The sequence below is a fragment of the Temnothorax longispinosus genome, chromosome 7 (assembly GCF_030848805.1).
Source record: "Temnothorax longispinosus isolate EJ_2023e chromosome 7, Tlon_JGU_v1, whole genome shotgun sequence".
Taxonomy (NCBI): Eukaryota; Metazoa; Arthropoda; class Insecta; order Hymenoptera; family Formicidae; genus Temnothorax; species Temnothorax longispinosus.
In genome coordinates this window covers 1,186,902-1,206,038 of record NC_092364.1, presented here as the reverse complement: position 1 = coordinate 1,206,038, position 19,137 = coordinate 1,186,902, and the positions used below count along the sequence as shown (strand labels likewise).

Below are 19,137 nucleotides of genomic sequence, written 5' to 3'. Positions count from 1 at the left end.
ATTTACGTGATTTGCCATCCGCGCCTCCTGGATCACCGATGACCTACGTTTATTATACTTGTTAAATAACATGTGTTTCATAATAATACTTATAAAATACATGATCACAAAAACTGGTCACCGCTCATCGATGACCAAAATTGCACTGTATACACAATAATTACGTAGGAATTTGTAATTTTAAAAGATATTTTATGATCGTGTTTTTTTTATAGTTATAATGTAACAAGCGGTCTGAACTGAAAGTTCAGCGTGGATCGTCGGTGTTTCGCGGAATGCATTAACAATCTTTTTGTGCGCTTCGATAAATTTGTTCCGTTGTCTTCTCATTCGCGCGCCAGTAATTCGTGGTAGGAAGAGGTATATTTCAACGATGCTTGCATTTCGACAGATATCGGGCGCTGTACAATTACAAACCGCAGAACGACGACGAGCTCGAGCTGAAGGAGAGTGACACGGTGTACGTAATGGAGAAGTGCGACGACGGATGGTACGTCGGCTCCAGCCAAAGGACCGGCTACTTCGGCACCTTCCCGGGCAACTATGTAGAGAGATTGTGAGGAAGGCCGACGGTCCAGGACTTGGACGCCGCGCGGCGCATCAAGGCCCAGGATAGCTTTCACCAAAGCACTAGGCGGAATCGTTAGGATAGACACCGAATTTCTCAACGTTTAACCCGATCGTCTCAGGCAATACGATCGCGAAGGTTTCCGCAAGTTACGGTTGGGAGAAATTTTTATTCAAACGAATCCCAATGATGTTTTTATTTCCTCCTTTTATTGTAAAAGTGAAGAATAACAAATTTGTGCATAACACGCATAATTGCAACGCATCTTCTACGGCGTATTATCTGTAGGTTATTATGCTTGTAATTAATTTTCCGATTATTTATTTCTTTACTGTGCAAGCGCGCATTTGCGGTTTTAATTATGTCATCGTACGAAAATTTTAAGAGATTTTAGTAATCAATTTTTTAATGACTTAACAATTGAATTTTAATTATTCTCGCAAATCCCGTTAACACACGACACGGAGATTTGTTTTTTCAAAGATACCAGCTGATTAATCTCTTCGTCTAATTTTCAGTGATATAAAATATTTGCTGATTTCGTTCGAAACATTGCACGATATGTAATTTCATATAATACACGTAACTCGCGAGATGTTACTGATACAACGAATGAAACTTCTAATTAAATCCACGCGATTGCGTCGTACGGAAGTACTTTCGCCAAGTTCGGCGAACGTGATTAAAAGGTTTCGTGCAAACGATTCTTATTCTTATCGTTCTGATCGATGAATAATTCGAGAGGCGAGAGGGTTAAGCGTCCACAGAGCGGGAAGTGAAAAACGTCACAAGAGTCTTCCTTTTTCGGTCTAACGACGATGTTATAATCGATAACGCAGTTAGGATAAATATTAAAACTGTCAGTGTTTGCGGCGTGGCGTAATCGGAGCTCTCGTGCGATCAGAATTATTATCGGCATATCAGTAGATCGTCCAAGATATCGATATCTCATTCGTATATTGTCTTCGTATATATTTCTGTCATATCGATCATTATTTGTTACGATATGATATCTTTGCAGTCAACCGTTAATGATATTCAGAAATACCGAAGGTAATCACTGATCGTGTCAGTCCTCTTTGGCGTCGAATTTACCAAAAGATTTAGCAAGATAGTACGCTAGGATACGCGAGTTTGTAAGTAAAATTTGTAAGTAGTGTACGATAACAATTATAGTAACTTATTGTTACTGCTGTTCCTGGCGGCTGCTAACTTGATCCAGGAAAGTGTCGAAAAAAAAAGAAAATAAAGAGGAAAAAAGAGGCACTGAGAGAATACAACATCGAAGGGGGGGGTGGAATTTCAAGATATTTGAGAAATAATGATTAGTTTGAGATTTTAGGGTGGCTGTACTCCGAGAAGGGAAGCGAATTAGCACGCGGAGACTTGTGTTGAGTTAGAGAGACGCGGACGGCTGTTTCCCTATGATTTCGGTATTGTAGATAAAATCGGCCACTGTTATTGTTACATTCGTGAGTATTTCGAGACTAATGGACTTATAATTGAAAGTTTGCCTTCCCAAATTAATATTTTTGTAAGCATTATTTGTACCCAGAGTTATATAAATATACAACATATATATATATATATATAATATATAGAGAGAGTAGATATATATATACACATACATATACATACGGATATCGTATACTGTGTACCACGCGATAATACATAATATATAAAGATACACTATACATGTAAACCACGAATAATTAGCAAGTGTCGGACGTAACGTACATGGAAATATGTATATACATATTATTGACAGTTATATACATTCATACAATCGCAACGTGAAACTAATGTATCCAAGCCAGATCGTCACGATCTTTTCTAACGTCACTTTATCACGATCGTACGATCGCCTAAGCGTTAGAGTAATAGAAACAAACGCGCGGCAGTCGAGAAACAGACAATACTACTACAATAATTATAGAGGAACGAAAGAAAGATCATGTGACAAGGGCATTATACAGGCGCCGATGTGTATCTGGTAGATTCGAGAGCGATAGGTGCCGTTTTTATCTTTGAAAGAAGCTAAGAGGAAGGCCGTCTCTCTTCATTGCCTTCGTGTTTTCAGCGTACATTTGAGCGGTGGGAGTTTCGTGGAAAAAAAAACCTTTTTGTTATTCGAAAGCACCGTGGTTTTAAAAAGCCTGCATATTTGATCCACATCTTGTTATATTGGATAGCGAAATCAGATTTTCTGTCGATCGGTAAATCGTAGAGATAACGATATCTTCACTACAAGGGCAGCTAAATGCACCGCTCGATGTGTGACGAAAACGCGACAGACATTTCATCTTGCGTACAACGCGAATCTGTGCATACACGTGCGCATATATCCACGTACATATCCCATTAAATCGTAAGACATACGGTCTCAAGTTCGACAACGTTACGAATAACCGAAATAAAAGCCAGGATTATCGTCGAATCTATGTAACTCGGCTTTTCTACTCGTTACGTTTTTCATTTGTAAAGAAAGGATCGACGGTCCCAAAATTCCTACGGAATATCCAAACGGCATGGTATACCGAACGTTGACGCTGCAACGTGACTTTTTCGTTTTAATTGCTATAAAATATCCGGAGAAAGTTAGTAATATTTTCGCGATACAACTTTCGGAACTCACACGAAAAGATTTTATTAATATAGGTGAGTAAGTTATCAAGTTAAATGTTTAAGATATTTAAGACTTATTTCTTTCTATTCGAGCTTAACTTTGACGATTTTAATTTTTATAATGATAGTTTCGAGAACTTACTGACAAGTGTAGTATGACACATTTCGGGCGTTGTGACACGCTCGTCAGTACGAATAATGTGTGATTTTTGCTTGACATTAAATCAAATTTTATCAGTTAACCATTTGAATTCACTTGTTTTCTCAGCTCGCGCTAACGACGTTACTATGTATTATATACTCTAGATGCAAATAAAACCTAGTCCATTACTAAAATCTGTTACTTCGCGTAATAATTACCTTTTAAAATCAAACAAAATGAACGTAGCACTTAAAATAAATATCACGATTTCTTACCTATTTCTCCATTTTCCATTCCTGCTTATTTCTTTATAATTAATTTTTTCATGACTTCATCCGCGAAACAATGAGATTTAAAATTATATTTAACAACGATATTTCAATAGTGTAGCAACTAACTAGTTCATGATTAATCCGTTAAATGTAAGTATTATTTCCACTGCATAATCTCTAGCTATTACTATAACATAATAGTGATTTCACAGAAATACTACCCAAATTATATATTGACCATTGATCATTGGAAGGACGCAAGTACGGTAAAATACGACACCGAAGATTGTATCAGCTTTAAAATAAGAGCGATTCTTCAAAGGAACACGTTGTAACAGCACAAAATTCGTAAATAATCTTTACCATGTTGAAGCTCTTTAAAAAGAAGGCATATCTTGCTGGCGATTAAAAAATTGGCTTCCAAGCTCCTTCGCACCACGTGCAGGAGCAGCCTTTGCGATTTCGCGGATATTTCGTAGCAGAAGGAGTTGTATCTGCAACAGCTCTGCGTCTTAGTCGTCATTAAATTTTCGGTTTCGCAATTTTCGGTTTAAGTGATGCAGAGTCTTATCTTGTCGCGGATTTACACGCTGTGATTAAGGGGGAAAACCACTGTGACGGCCGGAAATAAATGCTATTTTCATAAATTTTTTTTCGCGAGAATTAATAAATTTAATTAAATTGATTTGTCATTTTTTTAAAGTACATATATTAAATATATTGTTAAAAAAAATCATTAAAAAATATTAATATTTGCGCCTTCAGCGTGTGGTGCCGTGTACCTCCGCAAAAAAAGCTGGGCGCTCGCATATCTCGGTCAATTGTTACCCAAATGACTTGAAATTTGAAGAGAATGTGTATAACAAAATTGTCTTCAGTTAAGCGTACGGATTTCTTGAAATATTAATTTTTAACAAAATGGCGCAGTTCTAAAAAAAATCGAGATTTAGACAAAAATTTTGCTACTTTTTAAATTGTTAGATATTCAAAAACTAATTGTCCAATCAAAAAATCCGTACGCTTAACTGAAGACAATTTTGTTATAAACATTCTGTTCAAATTTCAAGTCATTCGGATTAAAATTGACCGAGATATGCGAGCGCCCAGCTACGAAAATGTAGTTTCGAGGCACCACACGCTGAAGGCGCAAATATTAATATTTTTTAATGATTTTTTTTACAATATATTTAATATATGTACTTTAAAGAAATAACGAACCAATTTAATTAAATTTATTTTTTCTCGCAAAAAAAATTCATGAAAATAGCATTTTTTTTCGCCTGTTACAGTGGCTTCCCCCCTTAATTAATTTCTAGCCTTCCAGACTATAACAGAACAAGTTGATTAACGATATATGCTAAATTCTTCACCGTTACCATAACATCTTCAAATTCCAACGCAATCTCGAAAACGATAAATACACTATTTCAGTTTCTTTAGTCTCTTAAAACTCGAGAAACATAATACGGTCTTAAAATGTACGAATACCGCAAGTATGAATTACAACGAATTACAACAAATAAAAACGTACTCCGCAGCAAGATTCATCGCTACAACTATACCTCTTCTAAGCTAAGCTAGCAGGACCAAATCGGCAGAATCAAACCGAACCTATCAGAATATTTAGTACGCATTTTGTACTGATTTGTACTACTAATAACAATTTTGTATCCCGTGCTATTTCGGAGAAAATCGTGGCGCTGCTACCTTAGCATTAAGCTAGAAAGACCACAAGAAAAAAAAAGAAAAAAAGAAAATTAAATACAGAAATTTGAAGGACTGAATTTGTACTACGTTGTACCATACAAATAAACTTAACATATTCATCCCTTCTGCTAAAAAAATAACTCACCGGCCGATGCGCAACAGCGGAGTTGTAATTCTGCGTTGATCTGTAACAAAAGAAATATTTTTATATTAAAGCTACGTCCAAGATAATCGATAGTAAATAATTATCGAAGTTAAATAATTATTGCCCGTTTTTAAAACGTCATTTTAACAAATATCTGATTTTAAAATGTAAGAAACAATCGCGGCCGCCGGCGCCGCGGCGCCGCAAGCGGCTGGATATTTCCGTGTTAACTAGTTCGCATAATATTAATCCGCGAAAAATTGTGCAAATAATAGTGCGACCGTGCGAATAAGAGAGCGACGTTCGCGACGTAATATCTTTTCTCACATATCTCGCATATGCCGGAGATATCAGACTCGACCCGAAATTGCACCGTAGAAACCACGAAAGTGGCGGAGTCCACCACAGAACTGACAGGACGGCAAAATATAATATATAGGAAAATTAACAACTACTCACCCCACGGTCGCTCCGCCGTCGCCCGATGCCTGCCAGGCCCCGTTCTCCTCTCCTCGATCCTCCTCCGTTGGTCCATTGTCGCACTTACTCACGACGCCGACGTTCACGAGCGAAAATCGACGATATCGTCTCTTATGATCGCGCGACACTAAAGGCACGGCACTCCCGGTATTAATCTCGCGACGCGGCGCGTACTTAATTACACGGCGACAGAAGAATTACGTCGCGGTCGGAAAAACTACGAACGAAACTATACGATCCGCTTGACGCCCATGACGTCGCGCCGTGACATCCCGCGATTTCCGCGCGCAGGTAGACACAAGTGAAGCGATTGAAGCGAAGGTGGCGGAGAGAATTTCGTAAATCGCGCACGGCCAACTTCACTCGCCCGGAGCAACTGTCTCGAGAACGGGATTACGCGATTACGCGAGAATGCGATATACCTCGGTATCCGTATAAATTTCTCGAAGCACATGAATTAAATGAACTTTTGATATATGTATCACAGTTTTTCGCAAGCTAAACAATCGGACCCGGCGACAGGCGAAACCCGGCGACTCGTGTATTTACTCCGCGATATATGCGATATGGGAGCAGGAGCGGGAGTAACGAGACGTCTGACGTCAGAACAGGTCACGGGCGCCGCGGTAAACATGAGTAATGGGGATAGAGTAGGGGTAAGGTGAATACGCACGGTGCGCGGTCGCCGCCTCGCCGCTCGCCGCTCGCCGCGGTCGGTTAGTTCGGTATGCCGGGATTGTCGGGTATGCGTATCGCATAAAGCCTACCCCTCTCTATCCCCACTGCTCATGTTACCACGGCGCCCGCGGCCCGTTCTGATTTCTGATGTCGTTCGTTGTGGTTCGTTGCTCGCGGATCGCACATCGCAGAGTAATATTAATAGAGTAATATTATATAATAGATAGTAGATAGTAGCCTGTCGCCGGGTCCGATTGTTTAGCTTGCGAAAAACTGTGATACATACATCAAAAGTTCATTTAATTCATGTGCTTCGAGAAATTTATACGGATACCGAGATATATCGCATTCTCGCGTAATCGCGTAATCGCGTTCTCGAGACAGTTGCTCCGGGCGAGTGAAGTTGGCCGTGCGCGATTTACGAAATTCTCTCCGCCACCTTCGCTTTACTTGTCGTGTCTACCTGCGCGCGGGAATCGCGGGATGTCACGGCGCGCGGCGTCATGGGCGTCAAGCGGATTAGTTTCTCCGACCGCGACGTAATTCTTTTGTCGCCGTGTAATTAAGTACGCGCCGCGTCGCGAGATTAATACCGGGAGTGCCGTGCCTTTAGTGTCGCGCGATCATAAGAGACGATATCGTCGATTTTCGCTCGTGAACGTCGTCGCGCGTCGTGAATAAGTGCGACAATGGACCAACGGAGGAGGATCGAGGAGAGGAGAACGGGGCCTGGGACTCCTGGGAGGCATCGGGCGACGGCGGAGCGACCGTGGGGTGAGTAGTTGTTAATTTTCCTATATATTATATTTTGCCGTCCTGTCAGTTCTGTGGTGGACTCCGCCACTTTCGTGGTTTTTAACTACGGTGCAATTTCGGGTCGAGTCTGATATCTCCGGCGTATGCGAGATATGTGAGAAGAGATATTACGTTGCGAACGTCGCGTTTCTCTCTTATTCGCACGGTCGCAGTATTATTTGCACAATTTTTCGCGGATTAATATTATGCGAACTAGTTAACACGAAAATATCCAGCCGCTTGCGGCGCCGGCGGCCGCGATTGTTTCTTACATTTTAAAATCAGATATTTGTTAAAATGACGTTTTAAAAACGGGCAATAATTATTTACTATCGATTATCTTGGACGTAGCTTTAATATAAAAATATTTCTTTTGTTACAGATCAACGCAGAATTACAACTCCGCTGTTGCGCATCGGCCGGTGAGTTGTTTTTTTAGCAGAAGGGATGAATATATTAAATTTATTTGTATGGTATAACGTAGTACAAATTCAGTCCTTCAAATTTCTGTATTTAATTTTCTTTTTTTCTTTTTTTTTTCTTGTGGTCTTTCTAGCTTAATGCTAAGGTAGCACCGCCACGATTTTCTCCGAAATGGCACGGGATACAAAATTGTTATTAGTGGTACAAATCAGTACAAAATGAGTACTAAATATTCTGATAGGTCCGGTTTGATTCTGCCGATTTGGTCCTGCTAGCTTAGAAGAGGTGACAACTATCATCATTTGCACGGCAAAGGCAACGCAAAAAGTATCTCCAACAAGCCTCGCAAACCTGCGGCAATTAAACTTACGACAATTTCTTGTTTTTCTTTCTTTTCTATACAAAAGCTCGCCAATGTGCATGAACGGGGATCGCGATTTTTCGATTGTAGGTTTTCCAGTCGTCCAGACCGTCATTCGCTGCATCGTTACGATCATTACGCGATAGTCTCGACTCTCGAGACGAAATCTGCGAACATTTAGACGACAATTCCACTCTCTCGATCAGTCGTAATGTAGAAGAAATTATAAATTATAAATATTCTTCGTCGTCCACGAAATAGTATCCCTCGTAAGGCATAATTATAGGCCGGGACTCGTTGAGAGGTAATACGACGTTCAGTACGTGAGGTAGGAGGCAAGCTGATATGATAAGAATATAACGATGACTGATTAACACCACTGTAACCAAACGAAATAATCGTCCGTCGTTCATTAAATTAAAAATCGTGGTGATTTATCTTTCAGCGATTTCCTTACTGGAAAACATAAAGGCAACAGTCTCGCATTTGCGACATATGTTTTCATAATTTCATATTCTTTCGCGTCTTCCGACTTCTCCCAATCGTTATTACCGCGCAGACGATGAATAATTTAAGACCTTTATATTCCGGAAACAGTGGCATCAGTTTGCGGCGCCGAAAAAATTAACAAAATCGATGTACGATCGTCTTTTTACGCATATATTATTCATGTAAGTTCAAAAAATATACAATTAACTGGAATGTATAATTTTAATGGGGAAATGAAAGATAGTGGAGAATACTTAATAAAAATGTATAATTGTAATAGTATTAAAGACACATAGTATTGCTCTCTCTCGACGAGTGCCATCGCGGAATATCGTCGGATGCGTGAACAACGCGGGCTACTGAAAAGATGCGAGCACCGTAAAGTACGACATCGAAGTTTGCAGAACCTTTAAAACAAAAGCGTCGGGTCTCGTTAAGGAAGCTCCATAACAAACGTTACACGGGATAATTCTGCGCGCGCGTTACCGTGGTGAAGCTTTCCAGGGAGAAAATGTAGACCTTGCCGGCGCTCAAGAAACTCGGTCGTACGCTCTTCATCATCACCAGCACGATTAGCTTTTGCGATCTTATGGACGCCTCGTACCAAGAACTACTGTATCTGCCATGTTTCGAAGATGGTTAATTATGATGCAAAACGTTATATGAAATTCGATATTTTCTTTCTTGTAGGTAACTCAAACCTTACATCTTATCGCACGTCTGAAGACTGTGATCTATTAGCTTCTGTCCTTCGAAACTGAGAAAGAATAAATGAATCAGTTGACCAATGACGTACAACACGTATCTGATTGATTCTACAATATCGGCGTCTTGCTGCGTGATCTTTGATATAAAAAAAATACAATCTTTTAATAACTTGTACGTGATGGAAAATCATATTTTATCATGAATAAATACATACCTGCAGCAAGGTAATACTTATACCTACAGTCGCTATCGACATTTGTATGGCGAAAGGTATAGTGAAGGTATCCTCGAGAAGTTCTGCGAACCTATGGCAAACGGAAAATGAAATAAACGCGAAAGGAGCCTTCTGTAAATCTTTTTATCTTTTAATGAAAGATGCGTCATATTCTTTTTTTTTATATAATACGATGTTACACACTCACTTTAAAGCCTCGCGGTGTGCGTGTACGAAGAACGCGACTCTTTTGCGATAAGTATTGTTAAAATCATTCGTAATCTCCATTGCTTCGTCACAATTATAAAATAGACTTTTAAAATGGAATCTGTAAATAGTTTGCACAATATCTCTCTTTCTCTCCCTCTTTCTCGCGATTTTGTTGATATACATATTCCAGATAAATTATAAAAGCATTTCAATATTAGATTAGTGCAAAAGATTTGAATCATATCATTAAATGAAAATTTCCGCAAAATTGTAGCAAGATTGTCATCGCAAACTTCAGCACACTCTTCTCTTCGTCTGGAGACAAACTTTTCAATTCCTTTTTCAAAAAAACTTTGGTTTTATTATTTTACATTTATTTATATATAATACAAAGCTTGATGGAAATATTATGTTACGTCATCAAGCTCGCGAGTTCCTTACCCGACCATGGCGAACATGCTGCAAACATGCTCGACGTACGTCACAAACATGCAATCGTGGGCGACTATTCCGGCCATAATGATTTCCCAAGCGATGATGGAATGCCAGAAGATTTTAAAGAAGTATTCCCGAGTGTCGACGAAATAATATCCCGGATACGGGGGTAATACGGGACGGGATTCGTTAAGGGGCCACACGACGTCAAGTACGAACGGTATAAGGGACATTGACATAAACGTAAATACCGCTACTGAACAATATACTGCAATATGTATGAAGCGATTCATAAGAAAAGAAACGGGCAGCTTCTGGGAATGAAACAAAACAGAGCCATCCCTCTCATCGGTCCTCACCCACATATACCAGACAGAATCGTCTACTGTTTCCCGCGTATAACTTCATAATCTCGTATTCTTCGGGAGTTTCTACTCCCTTCCAGTCGACGAACAAGTGTTGGGTAAGGCCTTTGATCTGACAAAGCATCAATTAAAATACTAATTTTTTAATAAAATACTGGCGTTTATAGAAATGTATAATAACTATAATAAATACATGTTAAAATTAAGAAAAAATATTAAAATTTCTTTTTATTAACTGCGACTTTTAAATTAAACATATCAGAGTACTTAATTTCGGAATATATATCGCGAAATGTACCGTGCGGGTATTTAATTGAAACGTGTACACCTTTAGTAAAGCCACAAATGTCAGCAGGTAGGATGTCATCGCCTCGAACATACATCGCACGCCTGTTTTGCACGTAAATTGATACGCTATCTAAAACCATTGTCATTTTATCATTCTTGCGATAGATTCTTCTTTCGGGTATTAACACCAATTTACCTGCGGAACGACTATAGTCAGCATGGTTGTGGTAAGTAGAGCAACGCGAAATATCCTTGCTCCCGGCTTCATATACGGCCATGCACCAGTAAGCGATGATATTTTGTAGACGATGTCATAATAATGCCTCCAGCTCTCCATAATTCTTAGAGAAACGATACCGCGTCTTCCGTATCGCGAAGACGACTAATTCCGAACTTTTGTATACGACTGACCGCTCACCCTCCGACGTGAAACGCCAATCAAAATGATTGACCCCCCTTACGATAAAACCGCTATGCATAGTTGATTCTCGTGAAATACTTTGTTGCGTGTCATGTCAATCAACAGCTGGCACATAGAATTTATGAGAACAGGTGGTATTTGATTCTGTGACATTAACTATAACGTAGTCTCAATGACGAGCGTCTCGTTTTCCATGTTCCCTCCGGACGGAACGTATCGATTGGAATAGTGCGACGAAATAAGTACTCTCCATTGATAGAGAGCCCTCCTGTAAATTTCGTGAGTGTTCGAGGTCTCTGACAAGAGGGAAGGCTTCTTAGTTTGCTTAGAAAGTAAAGCAATATCGATAACAAAATAGAATTTTATTATCTTTGTCTCATTACATAATAGTAAATATAAATATAATATTATTTTCTTCGTTGTATTATTTGCAATATTACACTCTTGTGGAACATTTCAGGGATACTTTATTGCATGCTGGCGTAATCACTAAGTATCGATTATGACACGTCAAAGGACGATAGCAACGTAAAGTACGACATCGAGCTTTGCACGACCTAAAGAACAGTTTAAAGGTTTTATATTTGGTGGTTACGTATTTTTAGATGTGTTATGTTAATTGTTTTACCGCTGTGAAATTTCTTAGAGAAAATACGTATATCTTGCCGGCGGTCAAGACACTAGCGTCGATACTTCTTCTCATCACGAACATGAGCAGTCTATGTTCCTTCACGGGTATGGTATACCACGGGCCACAATATCTATAAAATTTCCATTATACGCACAAAATAAGCACGATAAATATATAAGAATACTGATTGTATATAGAAAATTAGTTAAATTCTTGTGTCTCTATGGAAAAGATATTTTCTATATACCAACTAAATTTATATCGACAAATAATTTATTTTCAATTAAATATTGTCTCTTTCTCTTACATCTTGTCGCAAGTTTCGATGCTGTGATCTATCAGCTTTTGTCCTTGGAAGCTTAAGCAGAACAAGTGAAACAATTGAGCAAAAATGAAGAGAAAGTATCTCATCGCTTCTGCTAAATTGTGCAGCTGTATCGAAAGCTTGAACGCGTGAAAGGTAAAATCCTGTTTTAGTTGTTCATTAGGTTACAGAGTTCTAGTATTTGCCTACTCGTAAGTAACTCACTTGTACTAAAGTAATACTCAAGCCAACTGTAACGATCAGAAGTTGCACGGCGAATGATATCGTAAAAGTACTCTCAAGAAATTCTGCAAATCTATGATGTAAAGATATAATAATGATGGCTAAATATTTAAATAAAAGTCAAGCAAAAACATCGTAATCTATATATCATGGTTTATCAAAGATTATTAAATTTACATTAGGATTAACGAGAGAAATATATATTACGTTTGTTATACACTCACTGTAAAGCCTTATGATGAGCGTAAATCGAAATCACAATATTCTTGTGATAAACGGCATCCGGATAATTGAGCATATTTTTTTCCATAGTACTACGTTTATGTGACACATGCCCAAATCTAAATCTATTCGCGCAAAATAATGTTATTAGAGAATTTTCGGCATTGTTTTCTGAATTTGAGAATTAACTCCTTTTAAGTAATATGTTATACAAAAACTAAAACTATTATATTACGTTATATTTATTCCTTGGTAATAAATTTTATTTATGTTCTAACTAAAAGGGATGTATAATCTCGCTCTCGGTATGAATAATCATTACCCAACGACGGCGAAAAGACCACAGACGTGTTCGACGTAAACGAAAAATGTGGTATCGTGCGCGACTACTCCAGACATACATATACTGCTGGTAATCAACATATGGGAAAAAATATAGTAGAAATATTGATTTTCGTCAACGAAATAGTATGCCGGATATGGGAGCAATATAGGACGGGAAGTATTCAATGGAAACAGTACATCCAAGATGCGTGGCACGAGAGCGGTTGATGCAAATACAACAGTACCCACATAAATAAATGCTGCAACAAGAACAAAATTCGTCAAAACGAGCGCCTACTAAAATTAAAATTAAAAACTAAAATCAATTAAAAATTATGTTACTAAAATTATTTTGTATAATATTTTTGAAAGTGTCTGTTGCTTCGTCGAACTTGTACCAATATATATCTTTTATGCATTAATACAGCAAAAAAATTATATTAATATTTTCTTCGGAACTAGGTCGGAATATTTATTTTTATTTAATTTTAACAACGCAGAGAAAATATGTATATCATCTTATTTTAATTTTCTGATTGCATAAGAAAATGAATTTCGTTAATTCTCAGCTAATTATAAGATCAATTATTACTTACAGCCATATATCAACGCATACCATCTGCCTGTTTCGGCATACTTTCTCATAATGTCGTATTCTTCCTTAGTCTCGAACATATCCCAGTCTACGAATAAGCGATCTGTGAGATGTTTAATCTAAAAACACCACCGATATATTCGATACGTCAGATGTAGGAAATTTCTCGGCGGATATAACTACGTCATCAATAGAATCTAACAATAAGATTTTGCAACAAAGCTACATCTTTGGCTCAGGATTAAAATACCAATGAAACATACTTTCCGGCTGTTAAAATGATATGTGAAAATTTTCAATACAATTATCACCGCCAACATATATATTGGTAAAGTTTCGTAGATACACTGCGCGTTTTCGCATGTGCCAAATCTTGCCGCCTGGAAACGCATTCACGTGAATAAAGAAGCATAAAATTTTTCTAAAATTATTGTGATACTTTAATTGTAAGTAAAAATAATTTTCAACAAGCGCGAAATTGCAACAAATTTCTACTATTAGTTATTTCCTCTTCTAAAAAAAGAAAATCTTAACGACAGTTAACATTACCTGTAGAAAGAGTGAAGAGGCTGTAAGTATCATTATAGATACAAAGAAAATCATTCTCTCTTTCGGTTTCTGATAAGGCCACTGGCCGATTATCATGAGGTATATTCTATTGATATCGTAATAGTAACTTCTGCTGGGTTCCATACTTCACGAAGAAACGGTCTTCTCGGTACTTGCAATTTGCAATGTGGCATCTGAATTTTGAGCCTCCTCTCGTAGGTATTTTTCCCGCAATAAGGGTCGGTTATAAGTAAATTAATTTTTCAGATACTTCTCGCTCCCCCCCGCGTGTGGCACGCGCGCTGCCCTCCCTTAGTCGGAGCGCACGATTTCATAACGATCACGCACGTCTTCGTAACTGACAGGCACTTATATGCTCAGTGTATGTCTTGTGTAAATATAACATGTTAATAGTAGGTGCGAGTGGACAGCTGACCCTTTGTAAAGTACGGTTTGAATTACGAGTGTATCGAATATGCTGGAAAATACAATGGATATTTGTAATCACACTGAATTTCATTGAACAGTTGTCTCTCGGACAATATGTGCATTTACCTGCGGAGCGGTTGTACTTGACAGGGCAACGCAGAACATGTTCATTCCCAGTTTCTGACGTAGCCATATATCGGTGAGCGATGGTACTAAGACGAAGTCATAATGATGACTCCAGGTTTCCATAACAGTAGTGTCGCGTCTTCGGCACCGCAAAGACAACTTATTTCGTAATTCCTGTTTTAATTTTGAACTTTATTGCTCATCTTGTGATACGAGTGACATTAGTTAAAAAGTATTTTCTTGGAAGGTATAATACAGACATAAAGACAATTCTTGCAAAATAACTTGTGCGTGTGGATCGATGACCGACTAATGGATTTTATGGACACCGGTGATATTTTTGACAATAGTGCAGCTCCATTGAAAAGCGGCTTATTTTTCAAGTTTCCTGCGGAGAGCAGGTATCGATCAGAATAAAATAGCGTGACGAAATGAGTACTTTCTAGTGATAGAGAGCCCTCCTGTAAATGTGAGTGTTCGAGGTCTCCGAGAGAAATCAGGAGGGAAGGCTTCTTACAATTAGTTACTTAGAGAGTAGAGCAATATCGATGACAAAATAGAATTTTATTATCTTTGTCTCATGACATAATAGCAAATATAAATATTATTTTATTCGCTGTATTATTTGTAATATTACACTCCTGCGGAACATTTCAGGGATACTTTACTACATGCTGGCGTAATCACCAGGTATCTATCATTACACGTCAAAGGACGATAGTAATGTAAAGTACGACATCGAGCTTTGCACGATCTAAAGAACAGTTAAGGGTTTTACATTTGGCTTGTTTATTTTTAAAACGTGTGTCATGTTAATTGTCTTACCGTTGTGAAATTTTCTAGAGAAAATATGTATATCTTGCCGGCGGTCAAGACACTAGCTTCGATACTTTTTCTCATCACAAACATGAGTAGTTTTTGCTCCTTCACAGGTATGGTGTACCACATGCTATAATATCTATAAAATTGCCATTATAAAATAATGCATAAAATATGCACGTTAAATAAAAATACTGATTGTAGAAAGTAATTAATGTCTTATGTAAAAGATATCTATGGAAAAGATATCCTTTATAGCGATCAAATTTATATATCAATAAATAATTTATTTTCAATTAAATATTGTCTCTTTCTCTTACATTTTGTCGCAAGTCTCGAGGCTGTGATCTATCAACTTTTGTCCTAGGAAGCTTAAGCAGAACAAATGAAACAATTGAGCAGAAATGAAGAGGAAGTACCTAAGCGCTTCCGCTAAATTGTGCAGCTGTATCGAAAGCTTGAACGCGTGAAAGGTAAAATCCTGTTTTAGTTGTTCATTAGGTTAGGTTACAGAGTTCTAGTATTTGCCTACTCGTAAGTAACTCACTTGTACTAAAGTAATACTCAAGCCAACTGTAACGATCAGAAGTTGCACGGCGAATGATATCGTAAAAGTACTCTCAAGAAATTCAGCAAATCTATGATGTAAAGATATAATAATGATGGCTAAATATTTAAATAAAAGTCAAGCAAAAACATCGTAATCTATCATGGTTTATCAAAGATTATTCAATTTACATTAGGATTAACGAGAGAAATATATATTACGTTTGTTACGCATACTCACTGTAAAGCCTTATGATGAGCGTAAATCGAAATCACAATATTCTTGTGATACACGGCATCCGGATAATTGAGCATATTTTTTTCCATAGTACTACGTTTATGTGACACATGCTCAAATCTAAATCTGTAAGTATTCGCGCGACGTTATTAGAAAGTTTTGAGAATTAGTTTCTGCTCCTTTCAAATAATGTGTACTCGAGCTAAAATTATTATTATGTTATGTGTACTCTTCGGTACAGAAATTTCATTTTTCTCCTAACTAAAAGAGATGTGATCTCGCTCTCGATATGAATGATCATTACCCAACGATGGCGAAAAGACCGCAGACGTGTTCGACGTAAACGAAAAACGTTGTATCGTGCGCGATTAATCCAGTCATACCTATACTGCCGGTAAATAACTCATGGCAAAAAATATAGTAGAAATATTGATTTTCGTCAACGAAATAGTATGCCGGATATGGGAGCATTACAGGACGGGATGTATTCAATGGAAACAGTACATCCAAGATGCGTGGCACGAGAGCGGTTGTTGCAAATATAACGGTACCCACATAAACAAATGCTGCAACAAGAACAAAATTCGTCAAAACGAGCGCCTACTAAAATCAAAAATTAAAATTAATTGAATATTATATGTTGTATATTATTTTTGAAAATGTCTCTGTGCTTCGTCGAGAACTTGTGCAATATATAATATCTTTTATATGTATTAAGGTAAATGTACCAATGCCTGGACACGCGCGTACCTATGTTTGGACATTTTTATTATTTTTGTCCTTAAATAAGTTATAATGCGAATTAAAAAATCAAAGACAAAAATATTTTTCTTGTGTTATATTTTTATCTTTGATTTTAATTCGCGTTATACTTATTTAAAAACTAAAATGATAAGAGTGTCCAGACATAGATGTTAAGTGTTTCGGCATTGGTACATTTACCTTAAGGGGGCATATACTTTTCTCGGACCAAGATTTTTTTTCGGCGAAAGTATAAAAGATACGAAGATCGGGTTTTTCGCAAATGAAAATACGTATAATATTTTAGAGTGCAATTTCTGATTTTTGTTTTTTGTTTGCGATGGAAAGTACTTCCCTTACAGCCCTTCGCCCTAGGCCTTGCATGTCATGTAGGGTTTTGCAGTACCGGCGGAATCTCCGAGCTGGTTCATCTGTAGACAAAAAATCAAATAAGGTCTTAAAATTTATGATATTTTCTAGTTCTAGTTTCTGTTAGATGGGATTTCCGAAATTTTGATTTTTAACAAAATGGCGAACTTCTAAACTTAAGACATCGATTTTTAGCCAAAATTTTTATTTTGTTTCTTAAAAAACAAATAGAAATAATTCAAAAATTGCAAAGAGCATCCGACAGGAACTAAAAAATATAAATTTTAAGACCTTTTTTGATTTTTTGTTTTCAAATGAACCAGCTCGGAGATTCCGCCGGTACCGCAAAAACATGCAGGACCTAGGGCCAGGGGCTGTAGGGGAAGTACATTCCATCGTAAATAAAAAACAAAAATCAGAAAATGCAGTCTGAAATACGTACTTTTATTTGCAAAAAACCCGATCTTCGTATTTTTTATACTTTCGCCGGAAAAAAATAATGAAATATACTATTTTTTTTTGTCTGAGAAAGGTATATGCCCCCTTAATATAGCACAAAAATTATATTAATATTTTCGTCGGAACTAGTTCATAATATTTATTTTTATTTAATTCAAACAAAGCAGAGAAAATATGAATATCATCTTATTTTAATTTTTTGATTGCATAAGAAAATAAATTTCGTTAATTCCCAGCTAATTGTAAGATCAGCTGTTACTTACAGCCGTATATCAGCGCATACCATCTGCCTGTTTCGGCATATTTTCTCATAATGTCGTGTTCTTCCTTAGTTTGGAGCATTTCCCAGTCTACGAATAAGCGATCTGTGAGATCTTTAATCTACAAACATCACCGATATATTCGATATTTCAGATGTAATATTCTCGGCGGATATAACAACATTGCCAACAGAATCTAACAATAAGATTTTGTAATAATAAAGCTAAATCTGTGGCTCAGGATTGAAATACCAATGAAACGTACTTTCCGACTGTTAAATTGATATGTGAAAATTTTCAATACAGTTGCCACACATAACATATATAGTGGTAAAGTTTCGTAGATACATTGCGCGTTTTCGCATATGAAAAATCTTGCCGTCTGGAAATGCATTCACGTGATTAAAAGAACATAAAATTTTTTTAAAATTATTGTGATACTTCAATTGCAAACAGACAATTTAACATGGGCGGAATTTTAATAAGTGTCTACTATTATTTTATTTTTTCTTCTAAAAAAAGAAAATGTTAACGACAATTAACGTTACCTGTGGAAAGAATGCAAAGACTGCAAGTACCATTATAAATGCAAAGGCAATCAGTTTGTCTTTAGGCTTCTGATAGGGCCACTGGCCGATTACCATGAGTAACTTTTTATTGATATCGTAATAGTAACTTCTGCCAGGTTCCATACTTCACGACGAAACGGTCTTCTCGGTAATGCAATGTGACATCTGAATTTCGAGCCTCCTCTCGTAGGTATTTTTTTCGCGGTAAGGGTCGGGGACATAAGTAAATTAATTATTCAGATACCGCACCATGGCACGCGCGCTGTCTTCTCTTAGTCGGAGCGCACGATTTCATAACGATCACGCAGGTTTTCGTAACTGATGGGCACTTATGCTAAGTATATGTCTTGTGTAAATATAACATGTTAATAGTAGGTGCGAGTGGAC

At 37.4% G+C, this 19,137-nt stretch overlaps 4 protein-coding genes, 2 long non-coding RNA genes and 1 pseudogene across 32 annotated transcripts in view; 3 read left to right on the top strand and 4 right to left on the bottom strand.

Annotated features, from left to right (window-relative positions):
• Cap (Cbl-associated protein) overlaps window positions 1–3,572 on the top strand; it is a 74,659-nt gene extending 71,087 nt beyond the window's left edge. For all 23 annotated transcript variants that reach the window (XM_071783749.1, XM_071783740.1, XM_071783747.1 and 20 more), the window contains one exon: window positions 392–3,572. In XM_071783749.1, coding sequence (XP_071639850.1) covers window positions 392–560 — 169 coding nt within the window. In that variant the 3' untranslated portion in view covers window positions 561–3,572. The remainder of the gene's footprint in view (window positions 1–391) is intronic.
• Window positions 3,422–8,804, bottom strand: LOC139816289 (uncharacterized; annotated as a pseudogene).
• A 132-nt stretch (window positions 8,805–8,936) lies between these two features.
• Window positions 8,937–11,257, bottom strand: LOC139816356 (odorant receptor 4-like). Of its 2 annotated transcripts, none has more exons than XM_071783850.1 (9): window positions 11,102–11,257; window positions 10,916–11,035; window positions 10,612–10,729; window positions 10,259–10,520; window positions 9,816–9,935; window positions 9,608–9,698; window positions 9,392–9,528; window positions 9,172–9,304; window positions 8,937–9,092 (listed from the first exon to the last, which is right to left on the bottom strand). In XM_071783850.1, exons 1-9 carry the CDS (start codon window positions 11,240–11,242, stop codon window positions 9,042–9,044), a joined length of 1,173 nt encoding a protein of 390 aa, XP_071639951.1. In that variant the 5' UTR covers window positions 11,243–11,257; the 3' UTR covers window positions 8,937–9,041. The 2 variants fall into 2 exon arrangements, with proteins under 2 accessions (XP_071639951.1, XP_071639952.1); XM_071783851.1 differs by having other exon boundaries at window positions 10,946–11,035.
• A 318-nt stretch (window positions 11,258–11,575) lies between these two features.
• Window positions 11,576–12,109, top strand: LOC139816377 (uncharacterized). The gene is made up of 3 exons (XR_011732999.1): window positions 11,576–11,715; window positions 11,787–11,901; window positions 11,973–12,109. It is a non-coding gene; the product is annotated as an uncharacterized lncRNA (long non-coding RNA).
• LOC139816352 (uncharacterized) lies at window positions 11,670–14,339 on the bottom strand. 4 transcript variants are annotated; one of them, XM_071783842.1, is made up of 9 exons: window positions 14,195–14,339; window positions 13,909–14,025; window positions 13,647–13,764; window positions 13,049–13,310; window positions 12,729–12,851; window positions 12,487–12,577; window positions 12,265–12,401; window positions 11,955–12,087; window positions 11,670–11,883 (listed from the first exon to the last, which is right to left on the bottom strand). In XM_071783842.1, exons 1-9 carry the CDS (start codon window positions 14,336–14,338, stop codon window positions 11,827–11,829), a joined length of 1,182 nt encoding a protein of 393 aa, XP_071639943.1. In that variant the 5' UTR covers window position 14,339; the 3' UTR covers window positions 11,670–11,826. The 4 variants fall into 4 exon arrangements, with proteins under 4 accessions (XP_071639943.1, XP_071639944.1, XP_071639946.1 ...); XM_071783843.1 differs by lacking the exon at window positions 13,909–14,025; XM_071783845.1 differs by lacking the exon at window positions 13,909–14,025 and having other exon boundaries at window positions 13,647–13,733; window positions 14,195–14,328.
• Window positions 14,340–15,013: 674 nt separating this feature from the next.
• Window positions 15,014–16,072, top strand: LOC139816376 (uncharacterized). Its single transcript, XR_011732998.1, has 4 exons — window positions 15,014–15,150; window positions 15,407–15,513; window positions 15,593–15,681; window positions 15,936–16,072. It is a non-coding gene; the product is annotated as an uncharacterized lncRNA (long non-coding RNA).
• Window positions 15,295–18,883, bottom strand: LOC139816355 (odorant receptor 13a-like). The gene is made up of 9 exons (XM_071783848.1): window positions 18,730–18,883; window positions 18,447–18,563; window positions 18,185–18,302; window positions 16,657–16,918; window positions 16,356–16,478; window positions 16,116–16,206; window positions 15,889–16,025; window positions 15,575–15,707; window positions 15,295–15,503 (listed from the first exon to the last, which is right to left on the bottom strand). The coding sequence occupies exons 1-9, from the start codon at window positions 18,871–18,873 to the stop codon at window positions 15,450–15,452; spliced, it is 1,179 nt and encodes a 392-aa protein (XP_071639949.1). The 5' UTR covers window positions 18,874–18,883; the 3' UTR covers window positions 15,295–15,449.
• Between the last annotated feature and the right edge of the window lie 254 nt (window positions 18,884–19,137).

Excerpts from the sequence above, each read along its gene's own strand:
- LOC139816356 (XM_071783850.1), bottom strand. The coding sequence starts at position 11,242 with ATGGAGAGCTGGAGGCATTATTATGACATCGTCTACAAAATATCATCG. Across the intron at positions 10,521-10,611 it reads ATTCTGTCTGGTATATGTGG|TATATTGTTCAGTAGCGGTA; the intron begins GTGAGGACCGAT and ends TACATATTGCAG. Across the intron at positions 9,305-9,391 it reads CTTCAGACGTGCGATAAGAT|ATACAGTAGTTCTTGGTACG; the intron begins GTAAGGTTTGAG and ends GAAACATGGCAG.
- LOC139816352 (XM_071783842.1), bottom strand. The coding sequence starts at position 14,338 with ATGGAACCCAGCAGAAGTTACTATTACGATATCAATAGAATATACCTC. Across the intron at positions 12,852-13,048 it reads GGTCTTTTCGCCGTCGTTGG|ATTTAGATTTGGGCATGTGT; the intron begins GTAATGATTATT and ends TTGCGCGAATAG. Across the intron at positions 12,402-12,486 it reads TGAGTATTACTTTAGTACAA|CTTTCGATACAGCTGCACAA; the intron begins GTGAGTTACTTA and ends CACGCGTTCAAG.
- LOC139816355 (XM_071783848.1), bottom strand. The coding sequence starts at position 18,873 with ATGGAACCTGGCAGAAGTTACTATTACGATATCAATAAAAAGTTACTC. Across the intron at positions 16,919-18,184 it reads GTATGCGCTGATATACGGCT|CATTTGTTTATGTGGGTACC; the intron begins GTAAGTAACAGC and ends TTCTTGTTGCAG. Across the intron at positions 16,026-16,115 it reads TGAGTATTACTTTAGTACAA|CTTTCGATACAGCTGCACAA; the intron begins GTGAGTTACTTA and ends CACGCGTTCAAG.